The 17,541-nt window shown below is 49.2% G+C and overlaps 1 protein-coding gene across 3 annotated transcripts; it reads right to left on the reverse strand.

Moving 5' to 3' along the window:
- Nucleotides 1-1,278: 1,278 nt before the first annotated feature.
- Nucleotides 1,279-16,991, reverse strand: NCOA5 (nuclear receptor coactivator 5). 3 transcript variants are annotated; one of them, XM_030462906.1, is made up of 10 exons: nucleotides 16,731-16,813; nucleotides 13,671-13,857; nucleotides 13,064-13,171; nucleotides 9,136-9,202; nucleotides 5,574-5,915; nucleotides 5,220-5,335; nucleotides 4,955-5,081; nucleotides 3,962-4,161; nucleotides 2,729-3,052; nucleotides 1,279-2,325 (listed from the first exon to the last, which is right to left on the reverse strand). In XM_030462906.1, the coding sequence occupies exons 2-10, from the start codon at nucleotides 13,831-13,833 to the stop codon at nucleotides 1,676-1,678; spliced, it is 2,097 nt and encodes a 698-aa protein (XP_030318766.1). In that variant the 5' UTR covers nucleotides 13,834-13,857; nucleotides 16,731-16,813; the 3' UTR covers nucleotides 1,279-1,675. The 3 variants fall into 3 exon arrangements, with proteins under 3 accessions (XP_030318766.1, XP_030318765.1, XP_030318767.1); XM_030462905.1 differs by lacking the exons at nucleotides 13,064-13,171; nucleotides 13,671-13,857 and having other exon boundaries at nucleotides 16,731-16,807; XM_030462907.1 differs by lacking the exons at nucleotides 9,136-9,202; nucleotides 13,064-13,171; nucleotides 13,671-13,857 and having other exon boundaries at nucleotides 16,731-16,991.
- Nucleotides 16,992-17,541: the final 550 nt, after the last annotated feature.

Consider the following 17,541-nt stretch of genomic DNA (forward strand, 5'->3'; position numbering starts at 1 on the left):
AGGACAAACCACCAGCTTCCTGCTGGCCAGGCACACGTCCTCCCTTTCCACCATCTCCCACCCTGGCACCAGCCCTGTCAGATGCTGTTCCAGCTCATGGGCTGCTCTGCCCGGGATCCCAGTCTGCTGAGCAGGAATTGGTGTCTGTGAGGTACCTTGGAGCACTCTGAAGAGACAGACCACAACCTCCTCACAGCATCTCACAGAAAGGTTCATAGCATTTCTGCTGAGCATCCAGCGCTGGGCAGCGCCTGACACAGCTCCTCTGGAAGAAGAGTAACAACAAATGCAGTGGAATAATGTATTTTAGTAGCAATCAAGCCATCAAGTGTCAAAAATGCAACAAAACAGTTTTTCTTGCCTTTTTATTAAAAAGTAATGTCCTCTTGTTAACAGCACAGAGAGAAAAAATTGCTACAACACAAACCACCTGGGACAAAGAAAATCCTCTGCTCCAAGCACACTGTGTTCTCAGCTTCCTTTGGTTCTCTGCAGGAAGCCTACAGACCCCAAGGCCATGATGGGGAGGACCATATAATTAGGAGATGTTTTGTGTTCTGGTATCAAAGTATGTTACTGGTTAAAAACATGGTGAAGAATCACTGCCTGATTTTCCACTCAACTGTCCACTGTAGCTATCAAAGTGTGGAAAATTGTATAAAATTATGGTATTGCATTTTGGCACTGCATCTCCACTTTAGATGGAAAGAACACCCATCAACAGCAAGATGAAGCTTCAGAGCATGGACATTCACCACCTGGTAACTGGCTGCAGGTAGCCCCGAGGCAGGGCCAACAGCTCACCCGCATGGCTGCAGCTGAGCTGCTGGACTGCAGTAACCAACCATCTCAAAACAAGGTTGTAAGAGAAGGAAATTTGTATGCCAAATTAACAGACTGATCTTAACACTGACTACTTGGTGTAAGAAAACTGACAGACCATTTGAAATCTGTGCATTGGCTGGAAGCTCTTGTGTTTCATATCTGCCACAGTACCCGGACCAAAGCTGCTGGTTTCTGTGAGCTGTGTGAAGTGAGGAGCCTCACTCTGCCAGGACACGACAGTCCAGCAATGGCACAATCCTGGGTTGTTAAATAGTGGTCAGGAATGTGCTTCATGAGTTGGGCTGCTAGCGCTACCACTGCACTTTCCAGCTGGCTTATAAACCATTAAAAAAAAGAAATAAAAAATCCAAAGGAAATCAGCGCCCATTCCTTAAAGGTGGTTCTGGAGAGGGCCCAGTCAGGGTGCTGCTCTGTTCTGGCCCTGTTTCATTTCCTCACCACTAACCCAAACTTATACAGAGACTGTTCAGCAAGACCAGACCACACCACAAAGATGCAGCAGCCACTAGGAGCAAGGAAAAAGCTGAGGGACTGGACTGTCATTGCTGCAGCTGCTGGGACTTGACACAACAATCGGGTCCCTGCAGCAGCCCCCAGCACATCCTGGTGCTCAGCAAACACAGTGTGTGCTGCCAGCACCGCACACTGGGCCAGGTGAGGAGGGGCAGTCAGCAACAGTCAGCAGCAACATCACTGGGGGGACACTGGCCAAAGTGGAGAGGACATGTGTGTCCAGGGGCCCTGCTCCTGTGTCAGGGACTGGAGACTCTTCCGACAGCTCTAATTATGGAATGGCAAAGGATAGGAGGAAGGGCCCAGCAGCTCAGCTCTAATAGTGTCGCTGGTAGGAACCCATCGGTTGCTGGGCTGAGGACCCTGATCGCCCCTGGGCCACGGTTTGGCTCACTAGGTGGGAGAGTGCAGGACCACTCTGGATGAGGGTGTCCAAGGCTTTCTGTACACTGGGGTTGTCAAAGTTGATACCAGCAGATACTGGCCTTGGAGCAGGTACATTGCCAGGTACAGGGAGGCGATTTTGGTGTTGACCATAGAGTGACTGAGCTGGTGGAGGAGCTCCAGGTCTTGGACCTGCATTTCTTGAAGGGCCTTGGATAGCTGGAAGCTGTGTGCCTGGAGTCTGCAATCTCTGTGGAGCCTGGTTTAAATTTCCAGCACTCACTGGTGCTGAGCGGGCCTGACCGCCGGCCATGTTAGCAAAGTTCTGGTTGGGAGCATTGCTCGATGTACCTGCAGAGGCTGCAGAACTGCTGTTTGCTGCAGCAGCCACGGCTGCCCCACTGTTGAAAAGACTGAGAATTTTTGCTTGAAGCTCCTGCTGAGGATTAGAAGAGGACACTGGAACAGAAGGTGCAGGGACAAGAGGCTGTGAACTCTGATGAGCCTGAGAGCTTGGAAGATTGGACTGACTACCCAGAGATGATCCTGAAGGTGCCACCAAAGACTGTCTCGACATGGGTGCTGGGAAAGAAAGGAAAGAGGGTTAAAAGTGTGCCAATGCCCCACAGGGGCACCTGAAGAAAACCAGCAAAACAGCCACCACAGACACCAGCATCAATCAACACCCATTCTCTGAACAGGAGCTGCACAGCTCTGGGGAACCCAAAGCCCTCAGCAGAACTGCTTCCCTCCCTGTGGCCACCGAACCAGGCCCATGGCTTCCCTGGCAGAGTGCAGTACAGAAGTTCTTGCACATTACAGATCCAAATTATCTTAAGGCCCCCAAGGACACGTCCATCTTAGTAAAATAAGGTACTTTGTGAGGAGGTCATGACACAAGGAACTTTTGCAATCCCAGGACTGTTTATGGGTCCCCAGCCCACAAACCATATGATTAACAGCACTGCTGGGTCAATAAACTTACCCTGCAGAGCCTCACTGCTGCCCCTCAGCAACCGCTCCTTTCGGTCTCTCAGGTAATTAATGACTTTATCAATCTCCTCAGCAGTCAGATAGCGATTGTCTGCCAGCAGGTTCAGCAGAGTCTGAATACCTGGAGGGTGCCCTCCTCTGACACCCTCCTCGGCGGGGGGCGGGCGCTCCCTCTCCTGCAGAATGGCCTCGTCTGCCATCTTGGCAGCCTGCCGGGCAATCTCCTCCCGCTCCTTCTCCCGTGACTCTGTTTTGTAGCGCTCGTAATTCCTTGCCACCAGCACCATGGCATCAGCTTGAGGCATGTTGCGGTGCTCTGCTCAAGGAAAAGAAATGCTTTAAGTGACGTTAGGAGCAGGCACACCAGCACATCTCAGACACCACAGCAGACAGGCACCACTCTGGGACTGCGAGCGTAGGCTTGGGAAGCTCCCTGGGACGCAGTAACAGCCCCATTTCCCAAGCCAGCAGAAGGCTTAAGGCTGTCACCCAGCAAGGCTTCTCCTCCACAGCTGAGGGCTCTGAATCGACTGTGTATCAGCCCACGAAATGTGTTTTCCTCTCACCCCATTAAAAGGGAAAGCAGCTCCCTCTATCTCTCACAAAAATCCTCTGTGCTCCAAGATGCCGTTCCATTGCTAAAGCCTCAGGAAGATCCAAGCCCTCTGATGGCTGCTGAATGAAGCCATCACACGTGAAAATGTTCCACTGAACACAGATTTAAGCAGGGAGATCAAAAGAACCTTTACGTTCCAAAAAGAGCCCAAAGAGTTGGGTACTTTTCACATCTGCAAACATCAAAGCCCACCACCCTTTTTCTTGTGAGAGGAAACTAATTTTAACATTGCATTTTGCACAAGCTGTGGAAGAGATCCCTGAAATCAATGCAAAGGTAAAGGTGGCCATGTGCAGCTCAAGTGAGCATGCTTCATCCCTACACAGAGCTGTGGGTGAGCTAATGACTGTGGCTCCCATCAGATCTGACTCACCAAGGGACCCATTAGAGAGCAGAGGCTCTGGCAGGAGGACGGGTATTAAACCAAAAGAGTGAGGAGTTAAAACTCAGGCCAGTGGAAAGCCCCATGAAACTGTGCACGAGCTGCATTTCTGGAGGAAATGAGAGAACCCTCCTCTTATACATCTGCATCTGATGCTAAAAGAATCCAGGACTAACCAGCCTGTAACACACATAAAACAGTGACTGGGCCTGCTGAGACCTCAGTACCTTGTGGGGTGCCAAACATGATGTTAACAGTGCAAGAACGGTGAACTTGATGCTGCTGGGTGATGACAATAGCAAAAGGAGACCCTCCTCTGCTCACATCATCCAGGGCTTGCGTCAGTGACATCTCGGTGTTGAGGAAGATCAGGTCCACTACCATGCCCAGGTCCCGCACCTTCCGCCCCACTGACTCTGCATACTCCCTACCACAAAACAGAGCCAGCAGAGTAGAACAAGTCAGTCACATAAACAGAAACCTGGGCACATCACCATCACCTCACATTTGCTGTTCTTTTTCATGTTTAACAGGACAGTAGTAACCTCATTGCAATAATATGAAAGCCCTTCTTTTGATCTGAATTGGACATTTCAGTTTAATGGACTGCATGGGCACCCTGAGAAGTTCCATTTGCCTTTGGAAAGAGGTTCACTTTATGGCCTTTGAATGCAAACATTGTAACAGTGACTAACCCCCCCTGCCTCTGGCTTTTGAAGGACTTGTAAGTTTCACCAACTGTGTATCTAAGGCACCCAGGAGTAATCTCCCAACAGGTCTACAGTAGGTGACACCAACACTTCAATATCTAGGAATTATTAACATGCTCCAGCTCTTAAGGTTTGTAGCGACTATGGACTGAAAGGATCCTCAGGATGTTCAGCAGCTCCTCTTGCACAAAAAAATCCTCCCTGTATAAAGTACAATAACTTCTGTCCTATTAGAGTGCCTTCAAAGACTTTTAGTCACAAAGAGAAGAAGACTAGATTATTCCAGTAGGTAACCAACTCCATTAAAAGCAACTAACACAAATTCGTTTCTAGTGTCACTGATTTCCTTATTCTGATTCCCTGACCTTTCTTCCACCACCAGATCAGCCTGCCTCACAGATAAAGCAATAATAAATAAAAGCAACTCCTAATCTTCTTGTAAAGGGACTAAGTTCAATTCCATTTTCTTCTACCATGCAATAATAAAATTGGTCATAACTATTTCCTTACTTGGTCTGTTTATTCACCACTATCACAGAACAGTCCACAGGCCTCTCCGCATCAAAACGTCTCTTGATTTCCTCATAGTACTGACGGTACAGCTCCTCCCGGCGCCGCTCCTCACGCTTCAGGCGGTCTGAAAGCAGAGATAGAACAAATACAGAACCCTTTGGACCTGCTTAGGGCATCACAGAATACAGCAAACTGCAGGCAACTCCTGTACCTTCCCAGAAGCAGAACATGATCCCTCCTACTAAAACATTACAATACTTACCGTCTGAATTCCCCAGTGCCCTGTCAAAATGTTCTTTGTAGCGGTCATAGTAAGAGTCGTCCTTCCGCCGGTAGTAGTCGTCCAGGCGAAGGTAGCGGTCGTACGCTTCATCTCGTCTGAAACGTGTACAGAAGGAGTGAGGGTTTCCATGCTCCTGCACAACCTCAGGCAGAAACTTTTAGCCAATGCATCAGATGGACCCACCCACTCCCCAGGCGACACAAATCCACTGGCAACTGTCCCCAGCCAGAGCAACTTCCTGATCTGAACCACCTGACACCACTCAAACCAGCGCAAGTGTTGAGGCAGAATGCCAGAAAATTGTGTTGGCAAATAAAATACCATGGAGGTCACCTGTACAAAGGATCCCGAGGGTCTCTCATATCTCGTGGATCCCTTACATCTCGTGGATTTCTCATATCCCGTGGATCCCTGTACCGATCATACAGGGGTTCCCGTGGGTCACGGAGATCTCTGACATCACGAGGGTCTCGCAGGTCTCTTGGATCCCTGATATCCCGTGGGTCTCGCAGGTCCCTGTGGTCTCTGGCATCACGTATGTCTCTTGCTCGAATGTCTCTGGAATCTCGCCCGTTTCTCCCATCCCTGCCATCCCGAGGGTCTCTCCGGGGGCTCCCTCGAAGAGGGGAGCGGTCACGCCTGGCATCTCGGCCATCTCCATAGGCATATGGCTCTCTGAGGACAACAGCAGGGACATCCAATTAGACTGCTCATGACACAGGTACTGCCACCCCTAGAACTCTTACCTGAGGTGTCAAAGCAACCCTTCTCTTAGCAGCCAAATCCTCCCTCCTATCCCACAACAGCAAGAACTACCCCAAAAAAAGTATTTGTTGAAGCAGCCTAAGAAGCTTCTTATTTCTAATGTTCATCCTAGCCAAACAAGGCCCAGGAAGTTCCTTAACGGAGCATCACTGGAAGTGTAAAGCCCCCGTGGAAGAAGTGAAAATTATAATTTTGAGGCCTCCAGCCTCCAACATCAGCCACAGATAATCCATCAAACATGGTTTTGCAAATTCTTTGATAGAATTCAAGGTGCTGTAGCCTAATGCCCACAAATATGCAACAGCCAGGAGCACTCAAGGGATCCATTAAATCCACCAGTCAATGACAGCAGAATACCTGAAATAATCTGTTACTGGTATATGATTAAAAAAAGGAGCTTGTGACCAAAGAGACTGTAGGTTCCATGTCGTGGTTGGATTTGTGCTGTTAGCAGAGAGCAATGACCGCCGTGTCCTGGAGGGGAAAGGATGGTCCCTGTAGAAAGCCAGTCTGTTGTTTATGAAGACCCATGTTAACAGGGTACTAAACACAACCTGCATGGCATCCTTGGCAGCAACAGGCTTCTGTCACTTCTGAATGATCCATCTCATTCAGACTTTGTACTGCACTGGCTTTGGAGGCAAGGAAGAATAACATTCCAGTCTTCATCTTTTCTCAAAACAGTAGGTTATTTTGCAGACCACATTTTGTTTTCCAGAAAACAAAATTTCACTGTACTCTAAGCCAAGCATAAAAAAAGTCTTGCAACCACTGAGCTTTATGTGTTTGGAATGCTCCTTCCCCAAGATACAACCACTGAAAAAAAAGGTTTTTGAATCGTTTTATTTCCAAAACTTGACAGACATTTAGAGTCCTCTACCAGTCTAATCTAGTTTATGAGAGAAGCAAAACATGACCCTACTTCCAGAACAGTGCTGCAGTCACCTGGAGAAGACAGTGGGAGTGGCAAGTTGGACGGACCCAAGCTCAGGGACAGGTAGAAGGGACAGTAATAAGACAGAGGTGCTGGGTCTGCCCTGTACTCTGGTGGTCAGACACCTGCCATGCTGAGGGTGCACAGGGGTGCTGGCATTCCCTGCTTTTATGTCGAATACAAAACAGATCTGGGGACAAACTACAGAGCTGCCACCAAGAGCACAAACAGCCTCCTCCTGTGAGAGAAATGTTGAATTTGCACACAAACTCCCTCAGCCTCTGGGGTGTACCAATCCACTTTTTGCGATCTGTGTTGAAACCACATCCCATCAGCTACACCTCACTTCCCCCGTCCCCCCAACCTTCAACAGACGACTGCAGAGGCTCAGGGGACACTTCTGAGCTGCTCTGGAGGACATCAAGTAGCTGATCTTTCTGTAGCTGTACAACTATAGAGCAAATACCCAGATGCAGTGTGTTTGGCATATGACATTTATTCCAGCTGGAGCACGGGTGTGCAGAACAGGCAACAGGAGTAGGGCCATGGCATGGGTCCCCTCTGCCCTGCCCTGCCGAGAGGTGACACACCAAGGCCTGCCAGCCTCTGCTCCAGTGCCTGTCACCATGGTCCAACAGCTGCAGCAGTGGCACCACTGCCTGCATCTGCCAGGGGCTCTGGGCTGCCAAGACCCCACACCTTGTCACAAGCGTTCACATGCCTGCAGCCTGGTCCGGAGCCCACTGCGCACTGTCAGTCGTCCACAGCTGTGCCCAGGACTATCTGGTGCCCACAGTGCTGTTTGGGACCTGGTGCTGGGGACAAAGGAGGAACACAGTGTCTGGAGTGCCTGTCCCAGTGGCACCAAAGCCTTTGGCAGCTGTCGGTCCACAGCCCCATGCCCATGGCTCACACACCCCAGTGCTCCTCAGGGGCCTGTGACACAGGCATCTGCTCTTGCATATGTGCAGGATGACTCAAGTCTCAATGCCCAGCAGTGCCTGCTGTGTGGTCACAGCACAGGCACCTGCCTCTCACGCAAAGCGCTGCCTGCAGCCTTTGGCACCACACACCTGCAGTGCCACTGCAGCCCCAGACATGGCATCAGCTTGTGGCTCATGTCCTTGCAGTGTTCTGGGGTCCTCATGGCAGCACTGGGCACAGCTGGCACTGCCCAGGCCCACCACATCTGCAACAGGAACGCCAGCTATGTGCCCAAAGCACCTCTTAGAGACAATACACTGGGCTCTGCAGGGGCACTTGCCCCTTGCAGGGTATGTCCAGCACATACCAAAGACCAAGATGGTGTCAAGAATCGTGGCTACTCATTCTCAGGGTTTTTGGTGGTAGATGTCTTGCTAGTTTCCCTTCTTCCTCATTTTTTGTAATTTAACAGGTAGAGTTAGTAGAGCGCACCAGACACGAGAGCTTGATTACCTCTGAGTCCAACAAGCAACACACCTTCCCACGGTGACCTTTCCAGCACAGGCACAGAAGATGTACGCCTGGCGCCGAGCTGTAACCACAGCAGGTCTGTGTGCTCCCTAGTGATGCCATGGGAAGGAAACCAAAGTCAAAGTCCTGTGACAGGACAGTCCATGTCTTCTCCACTGGCCGGTGACTTCACACAGAGAGGAGATGCAGAGGGGTGGGAAGGCAGGAGAAACTGTCAGGTACACAGTACTGACCACACCAACAGGACTGGTTCCAAGTATGACAACACAAGCACACTTGCAGATGGGGAAGGTTTGCTTATTCTCTTCCAGTGTCACTTCAGCACTGGAAGCTTTTGATCTTGGAAGAGGTAATATCCCAAAGTCCTCTGCAGCACGGCACTGGGGATGCTACAGCCCCTTGGTGTTCCCTAGACGTGCCTCAGCTGCTCCGACACAGGAGGCAGGAGGACACACCAAGTGCTTTCTTCCACACAAGCCTCCTACAGCCCGTGCTGCCAGTGTAGCGCCTGGCTGCGGTGACAGCGCCAGACACGAGGTGTCCCTTGCGCCTCCTGAGGTGTCAGCGCCAGAAGGGCTCTTGGAGAAGGAGTGGCCATGTCCCGACTGACTCCCTGGAGTATCTCCGTGTGACTGGGGAGGTGGCAGTAGGGAAGAGACACAGACATTTAGCACAGGCTGCCAGGCTCGTGCCCTAACGCCTGACCTTCTGAGTACAACTCACTGCTTCCAGGTACTTTACCTTCGTGCCGGACTGGACCTTGATGAAGCCTTATTCATATTTCTTCTTTCCACTGCTTTATTAATATCTGTAAAGAATAATCAACCCATCTGTTCAATGCTATGGAACAAAAAAAAAAGATCATCAGCACAATTCAAATGAAAGCAACTTAACAACATCCAGATGGTGCAAGAAAACCCATTCAGCAGAGAGACATTGCCACTTTGACAATTTTTTATTAAGTTTAGATAATACAACATAATGAAATTTTCATGGATTTCTCTAACTATAAAATGGGGTGGACAGCTCAGGGGAAGTCTTAACCCTTTACAGTCAGGCCTACATACAGACTCTTCATTCCATAAGAGAATCTCTTTCTTCTGCAGTCTATGAGCGAGCAGAAAGCGACTCATGGACTCTAGGAGAAAAAGCAGAGTCTGAAAACCTCCGAGGAAGGAAGCTGATGGCCAGCACAGTCCTGTCCAATGGAGCATGCAGCCACCCTGGCTGGAAACAATCCCAGGGCTCTCAAGTGGCACACGCAGCTGCCTCCCAAGGGACTGCTACAGAGGCAGGGTGTACAGCCTCCATCACAGAAGAGACAGGATCCAAGGAGCCTGGAGCTCAAGCTTCTACCAAAATCAACATGGTGCATTCAAAACACCACAGTTAACATGGTGCAGACTGATGCAACAGATCAGCAATTTGAGAACTGTTTGGCTTCTGAGCATTTTCATGAAAAACGCCATGAAGTGAAAAGCAAAGAAGAGAGCAAAAGAAACAGTCTTATCCTCCACCAGAAAAAGTGCAGCTGCTCAGAAGGGACAGGAACCCACATCATTCTGCTGTAAGGGGGCAGAGCCTTCCACCACAGTTTACTTAAGAGGAAACAACAGACTGAGGAGGGCAAGAGCAAACAGAAATTACTTCAAAATTGTTACACTGAGAGTCTTATAAGAAATAGAACAGAACAATCTATCTGGTCCTATCTGCTCCCTGAGAATCTATTGACAATTAAAATTTCTTATTAGTTATTTAAATCAACTATTTTCAAAGCTCTTGCAAGAGGACAAACATGCCACAGTGTCTTTAGGCAGACTCAGTCTTAACATCTTCTGTAACTTCCCAAACTATCCTTCATTGCTTTCACGATTAAAATTAGAATTCAGGGATTAGTTCTATTTTATTTTGCTCCAGTTACAAAAGCAGCAGTGTGTTCTGTTTTAGCAGGGAGAGAGGCAAGTGCAGTGGCAACAATGTGCGCTTTCTAGTCACAAACTAAACTTAATGGACAAATTTGTCTACTGTCACAAACCAGATTTGATGGACATTTATTTCCAGCATAGTTTTACTCATTATAGATCCAAAAAAAAATCTATGCACTTGTGGAAGTATTAGTATAATGCAACACAGGAATTACACTCTCCGAAAGTTTTTTTATTATCTTATGGTGTTATTAACAATTATAGCTAATACTCAGACAACCTAACTAAAGCAACTGCTTTCCTTGCATTTATTTTATAGCTGAGATTTTTCTTCCCTTAAAGTCAAGTGTTACCTTTAAGCAAGACGCTATCTGCTTTTTTTTGTTTAAGATTATTTTTATTTTGTTTTAAGATGCCATTGCAGAAACCTGTTATGATTTTTACACTCAATACCATATATTTCTTTAAAAAAAAAATTAAATCTGAACAAAAATCTTTTACTAGAAGAAAAAACACCTTTGACGGGGATTCTTCTCCTGTGCAGAATTAAGAGGTTTTGTAACATTTTATTTAATGCCAACAGCATTTACAGGTTAAGTATCTGAACACTGGCAAAACTTCAAGAAAAAAAAGAACTCTTCTGTCCTGTAGGCTTTTGAGATATCAGGCCCACTGAAATCATACAGCACAGCCTTCTGAATAAACACGAGTAACAAGAGTTTCTCCAGTCATGTTCCTACCTTAAGTGCATCAGTGACCCTGAACTAGAGCTTATCTTTTAGCAAAACATACAATAATTCTGATTTAAAACTCTTCAGAACACAGAAGCCACCAAAGCTCTGGTAAGTTTGTCCAGCAGTAAATTACTTGGCTTGTAAGAACATTTCCATTTAAGGACTCATCATACCTATGCCAGCTAGATTAAACCCTATCACATCACTCCTTCAGCTCAGGGCTTCTGCTAGGGCTTGTTCTTCAACTCTTAAAGCCTTCTTAAGGTTTTTCTGATGCTTCTCCACTTTAGCATTACCCGTTCTGAGCCAGGCATACCAGAAGGGAACACAAAACCCTACAGGTATCAAAACCTCCCTACCTACACACGGGTTTGTACAGCTAAGGATGGATGGCAAAAGCACCTTGCTGGGTGCAGATCTTCCCTGGTAGCTTTAGTGGAAGCTCAGCTCTGCCTGCACCCCACTGAGGAAGCAGTCCAGGTCATCAGTAACTCAATCTTCATTTTCCATCCTCTTTTTAAAACACGATTATGCATCCTCTTTCAAATCACTTACAAAAGCCCTGTATGGCCAGGAATCCATTTTTCCTGACCATCATTCAAAGTACTGAGCAATTCCACCTCTGTTACACTGAGATCCATGTGAAACACATTTAACCCCATGCTGGTTTTAACTGCTCTAGTTTCTTAATCAAATCAAGCATCTTACAGAAGTCTTCTACATCAACAGTGCTACCTCCAAACATTGAAACTTGCAGTATCATGAGTCAGTTTGGCAGGATTTATTCTGACTGATATTAGTTAATTCCCTTCACATAGTCACATCAAAGAGTCAGAGAGTCCCTTTGCCATGAGGGGCTCACCCCCCCTTTTCCTGCCTGTTGGCACTTCCCTACTGCTTAGCTAGGTCCCTGGAAACTCCCTTGTTTTCCAGGGCTTGTGGAGAAACACTGTAAACAGTGTAGACAAGTATTCTTCAAGTTTTATGAATGTTAGATTTAACTTTTTGGAGAGGCCTAGTTTTGGTAACTGCTGGTTTATATCTTTCTTTTATTTTTTGCTACTGAAATAAAATTTATATCAAAAATACCTTCTGTCTCTTTAAACACAGACAGCAAAAACATTTACTGAAGACTAGGTGACCCATTCCACGTAGAAATTCTTATCATTTCCAGACAATTACACCTCAGCTTTTAAAACAGCCACAGTTTAAGCTCCTAGACTTGGATGACAGCGTCCATAATTTTTTCTTTTATCCTTCTGGCCCCCTTGTCTATTTGCATTCATTTCCATCTTCAGTCTCTTATCTGCTACTGCGTGCACACCTTCCCACAAGCTGCTATTTATTGGTCCTTTCATTCTGCTCTAGGCCAGACTGCTTTTCTTCAAATTAATTTAGGCTTACTTCTAAATTAGTATTTTTGCTTGCACTTAATAGATTGCTGTTAGATATCAAACCATTCATTTCTGCCTAAGTTTGCTTCCACCATATTTATCAGAATTACTTTTGTCTTCATGAGAATAGTCTTTTTAAAGCACCTGGTATGTACAGCACTTCTTACAGATTGCTTTCACTTGTGCAAGAACACCCAAACAAGTTAGGATTAGTTATCCAGGAAGCTGCTAAGTGCTGTGACTGAATCCCCTGAGCCTATCAAGATGAAGGCCTGCCTTGGTTTACAAAGGTTTGTAAAACTATATGCCAGGAACTTTCAATGAGCACTTTTCAGGGCTTTTACATTCAACAGTTTCTCACAAGGGGTCACAGCATTTTGAAGACGAGCACGTAGCTAGGTTAAGAGTAAGACCTCAGTGGCAAGAGCAGACACTGCAGATGAACCACACAGCACGCACAGCGGGTGACTCAGAAGACAAATACGTACCCAGCAAAAGTGATTTCAGCCTAACACCAGTCAAGTTTCCCAGGGATCCTCCCTTTTCACAGAAAAGCACTCTCTCTATCAGGACGCGTGCTGGGGGCAGTAGGAGAGCACGGAGCAGTTTTCCTTACCTAATCTATACCCTTTATACAGACGCCCATTCTCACCGTCCAGAGCGGCCTGGACATCTTCTAGACGGTCATACTGCACGAACCCATAGCCACGGTACATGCTGAGGGCTGGAAAATTAACAGCAGGGCAAGACCGTTACAACCAGGGACACAGCTACCCCACGCCCAGGCATCGCGCAACCCACCAGGGGAACAGGCAAAGGGGTCTACCCAGGAACCACCCTGACAGTGTCCTGGGAAAAACAGATCTGCTGGGATCAAAATGCAGAGCTGAGAGGCTCTGAAGCATTTTGAAGATCAACTTCCTTCTGACAAGGCAGTGACCAAAATGCAGCCCAGGAAGTGACCAAAATTTGATGATGAGATGATGAAGTCACATGAAGGGTTCCTGTGACATCACACAGCAACCCCAAACACAGCTGATGTACACATATTATGTTTCAGCTGTAGGAGCAATCCCTTGGCCAGAAAAAATTATCATTAAAGGGTCACTTTTTATGAACATTAGTCACTCCTCTCATCATCATCAAATAGCATTTGACAAGCATGAAAGTTACACTTCTCACTGAATTCCCAGCCATAAAAAGGCATAAGATAATATACTAACCCCTGATTTTGCCATATTTTGAAAATATCTCTTCCATTTCTTCACGAGTCATGTGGTCTGTGGGCAAATTGCCGACAAAAAGTCTTCTCTCTAAATCCTGAGGATGGGTGCTGTTAGTGAAGTCGCTCTCTTTGATGCTATTGCTCTTGCGTCCTCGAGCCATTTTGCTTTCGTTCCAAATCCAACTCTTCGCAAAAAAGAAAAATGGCCATGCATATAATTTCAATCCATGACATTAAATTTAAATTGGAACAAGATTAAACTTAACAGCTTTGCAGACCAGAAGCCAACCATGTCTGCTTGACACAAGCTTCATTCCAGGGACACATTAACAGAGGGGGCAGCGAGGTCTGGCACAAATGTGCAGCGTGGCGCTTGGGTGGAGCTGCTTGGTGACACCAAGAAGCAGCAAACCTCATTAGCTTGCAGGTCAGTTTTAATGGTTTAACTCCAAACCGAGATACAAATAAAACTCATTTGCTACTAAAACATTTTAACTTTAAGCTTTTTAATACATCCATTGCTGTCATATCTATTTCTTCAGTCCACTGCTAAGAAGTATTGAAGTTTATGCAATATTTTAATAAGCAGAAACACTCATCACAATATCGCATAACGGGGCTCAAAGACTTCAGTGCAGGCTTTGAGGGAGACATCAGAAGCACTGTTAAATCACTCTCCAGAGGCCACACCTGGATCAGTTCACTGGATGTGAGATCTCAGCTTCCCCACAGTAAGACACCGTTTCTTACCCACTTCCCTCACCAGCATGTCCGCTCACAAAGAAGGCGGGTCCACAGCACCCCCTGCCACCACCTCACCCTCTGGTAAACCACCCCACTGCAAAGCTGGAGCAGGCAGCAACTGCACAAACATCCCCAAAGAATTACAGCAAAAAAGCCCAACAAACAAAAAAACACAATAGAACAAATCCTCCTGAGCCAACACGCCCCCAAGCCCTCCCCAGGATTCACCTCTGGGTTCACAAGTCACCATTACTTAGAGCTTAAAAAGAAAATGAAAACCACTGAAACTTTCAAGATGAACTTAACAGTTTGAAAGCTATTCAATGAAGTTGTCATATGTCCTAAACCTTCATCCACAGGAATGCAGGACAGGATTTTTTGTTTATAGCATGCAAGAAGCCTGATGTCATTGAGTATACCAACAGAAACTTCCACTGTTAACCACCAGACATCCACAACCAACACACTCCCTGACAGCAACCTGCAGTTCTTGCAACTTAAAAGTAGTCTCTAAACATGAGTCAAATGTCAAAAAAATATGAAATGGTTTTACACAAATACATTTACAACACTCAACTGCCACAAAATATACATCTATTGAGATTGAGATGTGAAATTGTAGGTGGTTTTTTGTTGTGTTTTTTATTCGTTTTGTTTTTATTGTTTAGTTTTCTAAGATCAATCCACTTGATATTCACATCACTTTTCTCCTCTGCCAAGAAAGCCCTGCAGGGATGGGAGGCAGAGAATGTACTTTTAAAAATGAACTGAACTGCCAAAACAGGAAGGAGGAACAAAACCCCAACACCGGAACCAACTGGATTTCTATTCTACTATTGTGGCTCAAGTCCACACCAGCTGAGGGCAAAGAAGTCTTCAAACTTCCCCTACAATGATTAAGTGGCTATAAAACATGTAAAGAGACACCTGCTGTGGGGAGCAGGGGGATGTCCCAGTGGGATCCAGATGCCACAGCCCTCTCCAGCCAGGATCAGGGACTCAGGACCCTGGCAAGCACCACCCAGGCTGTCACACACCAAACACCACTGCTGCAGGGACACTGCACTTGAAGCACAAAGAGTGGGCAGCTGGAGAGAGGGTCCAAGAGCTTCCCATAGGAAGAGAAACAGGGAGCTGTTTTCCCTTGCAGGTCACTTCCAAAGCAAAGCAATAAATGACACAGTTGGCTGGGCTGAACTTTCATACAAGAGCATTTACTGCCTCTTACTACTTTCCACTTGGTAGATTACATCGTTAAGGGCCAATCAGCACTGGTAAGACCACAGTAAGTGAACACTGTCTCAGTTTTAGGCACGCTGTACCAGATGAATGGCTAATTTCCACATTTAGCCTTGTTCTAGGTATGCAGGAGGGGCCAACCACAGACCTGGACGGCTTAAAGGTGCCAACCCCCCCGCAGAAAACAAGTGTTGTGCTGAGCAGGTTCCTACAGCAGGACAGCCAACACCAGCTCCTGCGACAGTAAATCCTCTGGAAGTTTAATTACAGCCGCGTTCCTCTAATTGTGTCTAAAACCAAACGTATTTATGAACAGCGTTCAGAAAGTGAGGACAGCTGCAGTGGGACACGGAAACCGACTGGACACCAGTGAAGCACTCACATAAGCCTGCAAGAACCGGGCAAGGCAGACACAGTACAGCCGGCCACCGCGGAGGGGACGGTGCCGTAGAGCTGTCACCTCCACACCCAGCCCCCTCCGCCTCACCCGCAGACACACGGCCCGGAGGGGCGTACTCGGGCATCCCGCACCCCGGTCCCTGTGCCCAGGGCAGCGGCCTCGGAGCTGCGAGCGCGGGAAGCGCCTTCACCTCCCTCCCGCGGCCCCCGCTGGTGCGAGGAGAGCCGGGCTCCTCACACCGCCCCGGGCCCGCCGCGCCCAGCACCGCGCAACTTCTTCAAGCAGCGGTGAGGACACCCGCAGGCCTGAGGCGCGGATGCCGGCCCTGGCCCTGGCCCGAGGAACTCCCGAGGCCGCGCTCCCCCCGCACACCTCGGTCTGTTCGCAGGAGGTCCCGCGCTGCACATCGCCTCGGGAAAAAGTTCCTTTCAGCGGCACGAACCCGCGCACCGACGGGCCGCGCTGAGCATCGTGCCGCCCGGGGAGCTCCGGCGGGCCCCGGCCTCCCACTGCCGCCTCTCAGGCAGAGGCGCGGCCCGCCCGGCCCGGCCCAGCCCAGACCGGACCGGCGCGGGGCCCAGGAAGGATCCAGCCCCCGCGAGGCTCTCTGTGGCGCGCTCGAGACGCGATCGCCCCCCGTGCCGTGCCCCGGTCCCGGCCCCGCCGCAGACTCACCGGGCCCGCCGCGCCCCGGGCCGCCGCCGACAGGACAAAGGCGCCAACCGCCGCGCCTTCCGGCGTGTCGCAAAGCGGGGAGAGGCGGCGGGCCGGCACGGCGACGTCGCGCGCTTTACGGCACAACGCGTGACGTTGCACCCCCCACTATGCCTGCAGAGACACCGCGTGGGACTGCACACCCTGCCTGGATCCCAGCATGCACCGCGAGCCACCGCCACAAGGCAGGCTGGGAGTTGTAGTCCCGAGGGGCGGGGATGGGCGGGGAGTGGAGCCGCCACTGGGTGGCGCCAGCAGACCCCGCGCAGAGCCCGTGGGCGGGTTCAGGCTCGGGACCGGGCTGAGCGGGGCCGGTGACCGGTACTGAGACCGGGATCAGAGTGGGGCCGGCCTGGGCTGTGCCTCTGTCGTTGCCATCGCACCCCGCCCAGTGCAGGGACTGGACCCACCGGGCCGGGGGCTTCTGCCGGGCGGGGGAGCACCACGCCCCGTTGTTCCGCGCCGCTCGGGGCTGTCTGGGGCCGGGGGCGCTCGCAGTCCTGGACTGTGAGCAGCTGTGGGGACTTCCCAGGCTGGTCCCCCGGGAGCCGGGCTCGGAAATCCCCCCCGGGTTCCTGCACGCCGGGCTCCCCCGGGACCCCCCTCGCTCTCGAGAGAGTCGGTTTTGAGAAGTGATCCGGGCCCGGGGAATCCAGCACCGCGCGGCGGGGAGCACCCGGTAGCTCCGGAGCGGTGTGACCGGGTCGCAGGAGGATGCCAAAGAGCCCCCGTCCTTGCCCGGCTGCACATCACGCTGGAAAAGGAACCTCGG

This window comes from Calypte anna, chromosome 20 (assembly GCF_003957555.1).
Source record: "Calypte anna isolate BGI_N300 chromosome 20, bCalAnn1_v1.p, whole genome shotgun sequence".
Taxonomy (NCBI): Eukaryota; Metazoa; Chordata; class Aves; order Apodiformes; family Trochilidae; genus Calypte; species Calypte anna.